Source organism: Mizuhopecten yessoensis, unplaced genomic scaffold, assembly GCF_002113885.1.
Source record: "Mizuhopecten yessoensis strain PY_sf001 unplaced genomic scaffold, ASM211388v2 hete_36165930, whole genome shotgun sequence".
NCBI lineage: Eukaryota > Metazoa > Mollusca > Bivalvia > Pectinida > Pectinidae > Mizuhopecten > Mizuhopecten yessoensis.
The window spans coordinates 1-4,580 of NW_018485236.1; the positions used below are offsets into that span (position 1 = coordinate 1).

General features: G+C 38.0%; 1 protein-coding gene across 1 annotated transcript; it reads left to right on the forward strand.

Moving 5' to 3' along the window:
- Positions 1 to 501: 501 nt before the first annotated feature.
- On the forward strand, positions 502 to 4,574 carry LOC110444719 (the record flags this gene model as incomplete). The annotated part of the gene is made up of 3 exons (XM_021489083.1): positions 502 to 616; positions 1,523 to 1,646; positions 3,894 to 4,574. Coding segments are annotated over 3 exons (780 nt in total), but the record flags the coding sequence as incomplete, so codon positions are not given.
- Positions 4,575 to 4,580: the final 6 nt, after the last annotated feature.

Here is a 4,580-nt window from a genome sequence, read left to right on the forward strand (position 1 = left end):
TGTTTCTGTCCAGACTACCTAGGTAACATGTATAGGTTCATACCCTGCTGTCAGGAGTTAAAAATATGTTCCCGTTAGGATTCATAAAAGGCAGTCTTATGATTAGTACTGTCTAGACTATCAAGTATAATGGTTTCTTGACATTCTTCTGTCTGCATTACAGAGGTTTTGCGAATATTTTTTGTTTCACTTTCCGCTTTTGCACGAATTGTAGAGGTTTTACGAATATTTGAGTTTTCATACTCTGCTTCTGTCCGGCTTTAAGAGGTTTTACGAAGATAAGTTTTGCCATATGGTGGTTTCATGTTTTGCCCTTTCTCCGAATTATAAGGGTTTACGAACATTTGTAATGTCATGCTCTCCTCCTTTCCGGATTATAGAGGGTTTACAAAAAATGTTTTTATATTGCTTTTTGTTAGGGATGTTGTGGAATTATACGAAACAACACTAACGCTGTACCGCTGAACTGTTTTCCCTTAACACATCTAAAATCCGTTCCAGGTGAAAAGATACTTCGAAAACACCTACATCTGCTATACGAAAAATGTGTCGACCTTAAAATACTTCGTACAGAGGCCTGACGTCATTGACTGGAGCAAGCCGGCAATCTTCACAGGTGAGTGCGGTCTCAAATTACTTATAGGCATTGTACTAAGTTAAGTAACAGCTTTGAAAAATATACCGACCAAGCAAATACAGACGTCAACTGTGTTTACGTGTACAATACAATAATATTTTATCTAAAATTACCTATTTGCGGCACCCACCTGTGCAACTCACCTGTGCAACGCTTTTCCACCGTCAGACCAGATGCTTTACTTTTAGAAATAATTAATTTCAGGCTTTTTTTGTATATACATGTTGGCATTTAGAATATTTAGTTTTGAGTGATTTTGTGTCAAACAAAATGGATGAAATTGTTAGTTATCGGGAGTTAAATTTCGAAGAATCAGCATTCTCAAGTTGACAATTCTTAAACTGGGTCACGGTATTTTTCGTGACAAATGCAACTTTTTTCATGTCAAGGTGACAGAAAGGAGGGTCTGTTTCAAATCACGTCGTGTAAGTAATGGATTCTGACGAAAAGCGTGTCCCGAAAACTTACGTAAACCTGAAAGACACGTATGTAAGGTGTCACATGTTTCACATTCAGGATATTTTTGTTGATATAGTAAGGCTACAGTAAACGTTTAAAAAAAATCCAGTTTTGGTGGAAATAGAGCAAAACGAAAAAATAGTCTTACAAATATTTAATGTATATAGTACTTCTCAAGATGTATTCAGATACGAAGCATTAAATTAATGGATGTTATCGCAAAGTTAAACTTACTGAAATTGCAAAATCCATGATACACCCTTCCGATTTGTAACGTGGGCGTACTGATTAAACAGATGTGTCTATACATATTGCCATAATCGTGATTCGTTACTGACCGAATTCCATTTTCGAACCTTAATCTTGTTCTTTATTCGAATTTAATCTTTATACGTTGTAAACACATCGTATTGCCATTTTCCACAGGAGTACCAAATGATCTGGTTTTACTACTCACCGAGATGACCCGGAAGTACAAGGGTACCCTTTCCTCGTGTGAACCCAGGTTCATGTACGCATGGACAAAACAGTCACCACCGGAACTACCCGAGTAAGTCTATCCCAGCATGCACCAGACAAAATGTTGTCAACTGAAATAAGTTTACTCAGTCACTGTCCCTCGGCTTGTTCAAATATATATTTAATACGATGCATTTGATTGTTCGGCTGAATACGAATTTTCTCCACAATAATGCCTTCAATGTACATGTACTATAAACTCGAAATTCCAGGAGCTACTTTCGCTCACGTTCTCTGCATTGCGTAACCCCTGAATTTCGAGGATGTACCTATTATAATTAGCCAATGATCAAAATCAACAGCTGATGTGGGGCTGCTGCAGAATCAATTAGTGACCTAAGTGATCTGTAATTTAAGAATGCCTCATATTTCTTTCAAAAAATCAGCTTTTATTTTTTTCTCTCGTTTCAATTGATCTTATTGTACAAGTAATATTGCAATCATAATGTCCTTTCAAACAAATGTTGTCACATGTCTATAGCTTATGATAAACATGCTTTTTTATGCAATTTTTTATTGGCAGTTTTCTTTTGTTCTCTTTTTTTACGTGTAGAAAAAATGTAAGAGTTTGAAAAGTCATTATCCTAAGCTTTGAGAGACCACATAAACTGGGAAACATAACCGTCCTCATACGTCACATTAAACATTCCAGTCACCTCAATTCCAGCTTGGAAATTAACATAACACTTATCGAACGCACCGACGTGGACATGACCAACTTTAAACAATAAAATATCGAACGCGCCCTTATTTTACCAAATATAGAAGAGAACAAACAAGAAGCGTAGATCGTACTGTGTACACTAGTAACAGGTGGCTGATTGAATTACAAATGTACATCGGTAATTAAAAGCCTCAAATATTTGTATAACAGCTGGTATCTGGTGTACCAAATTTTACATAGTAACAGCTTGCTTGTACTGTGTTTCGTGGGATATGTACTTTCGTGTATATTTCGGAGGATAATTCGTGTTTTATTGTAATGTAGGGACATACTGTTAAATACAAAACAAAATGTATTTCAGTTATTGAATGTACTTGTTGTCTAAACTGCCAATTATGTTTCCATGCTATCCCCATATTCATGGTCCGTCGGTCCAAATGTCCAGTTTGACCATGAATCTCCGATAAAAATATTAAGGAGATGTTTTGTTGTTGTTTGGTATTAATATATGTACACAGTACAGTTGTGTTCAGAGCGTGCCTTCTATTTAGAGCAGTTCAGCCAAGGTCTTTTATGGTCTACGTATACAGTAGCTGTCGCGTGCTAAGTTCGTGACCTCGTTTGTTTAACATGATTCCCCGGGGTAATTTATCCCCATGTCTGGGGTTTTATGACATGAACATTTGATACATTAGTGGGGAACAACATGGTTTTATGTCTGTCGGATCAGGACTGTACAAATAATATCCCAGTGCACGGACCGTGGACTAGACGACAATATGGTGTCCCCTTTTCTTCTTGCCGCCTTTTTATGTGACGCAGAGGAAGAAACTATATACCTGTCGCCCACATAGGAAAACATTAGATTATCATTTGCTATTTTTGACACATTGTTAGGTAATGCAGTTGTCTAGGCATAGCCCGTTCTCAGAATAATTTGAACGGGTTATGGGTTGTCATGGTACCGTATCCAGGATATGACGTTTCACTGAGATGATGCTTTAGTATGCGCTTGCGTGAACCATATTAATCCTTTAACACCATATTTGTATGAATTATAAACAACAAAACAAACCCAGTTATTTTTTCTTTCTTAATTTCACAGCAGCCTACACTTACATGAATTTGGAAAACAAAGAAATATTTTCATTGAAATTTGGAAGATTTTCTTCATTTTTCCCTCTTTGCAAGGGAAACAGCCTGTATTCGTCTGTAAAACTAAGCAAAAAAATCATTGAAACCTGGTAAAAGTGCCGGTACTTATGCGTTAGGTGACCTTACTCTGGCCTAACCACTAGGATGTATACCCCACTTAGTGATAGAACGAGGCGACTTTCAGTGGATGTCCTCTGTGTAAGGACATTAAAGGGGCCTTTGTTGCTCTGTGATTCCCATGACTAATGCCTTTACATTTCCTTGTTTTTCTGAATATTTTTTCTATTTCTATATGATAATTTTAAGTATACTTGTTTTGGACAAAAACAATTTTTCATGTGATTAACATAATAATCTACTATTTTCTTGCTTTGACGAACCTTATAAGACGAGCATTCGCCTAACTCCCTAACTTTTTTCGTTTAACATCATTATTTCCATTTTGTTTTATTCCTTCAGAGTGCCAAAAGGTTTGCGCCTGTCCACCCTCGGACCGGAGCACGTGCCCATCATGTCCCAGGGCTGGGAATGGTCACGGACGGACATCGAGGGTTATTTCCTCAGTGTTGTGGAACGATTCGACAGTTCTTGTCTGCTGGACGAACAGGGAACGCTCCGGGCCTATATGTGTATGCAGTATAATGGTTCTATGGCGATGCTGTACATCCGTCCGCAGTACCGTAAAGACGGGTATTTTAATATCATTCTCAGCGATTTAACACGCAAGATACTCCTAAAGAACAATATTGCCTATGGTTTCATTCCTACAAACGATACTTGTCTCATCAACCAGTCCCGGGAATTAGGATTTGAGTGGGTACCCCGCGGGGATATGACTTGGGTAAAATATACCCCTCCTCCAAAATTGGGGGACCTTCCTCCAGGGAACAAAACGCTGGTAGTAGGCCACAAGAAAGGGGATGTTAAAGAAGGAAACGAGGATGTAAAAACACCTGCGCAACCTCTCTTCATCAACGCAATTCCGCTAACGATAGGGTGATATTTAAAATCATCTGAGTTGTGAAGCGAATGAAAGAAAGAGACACAGAGAGAGAGACAAATACAGGACTGGCTGTTGTCCAGTTCGTTTTGTATTTAAGATATATACAAGAGAGACAAATAGGGAGAGAGAGAGAGAGAGAGAGA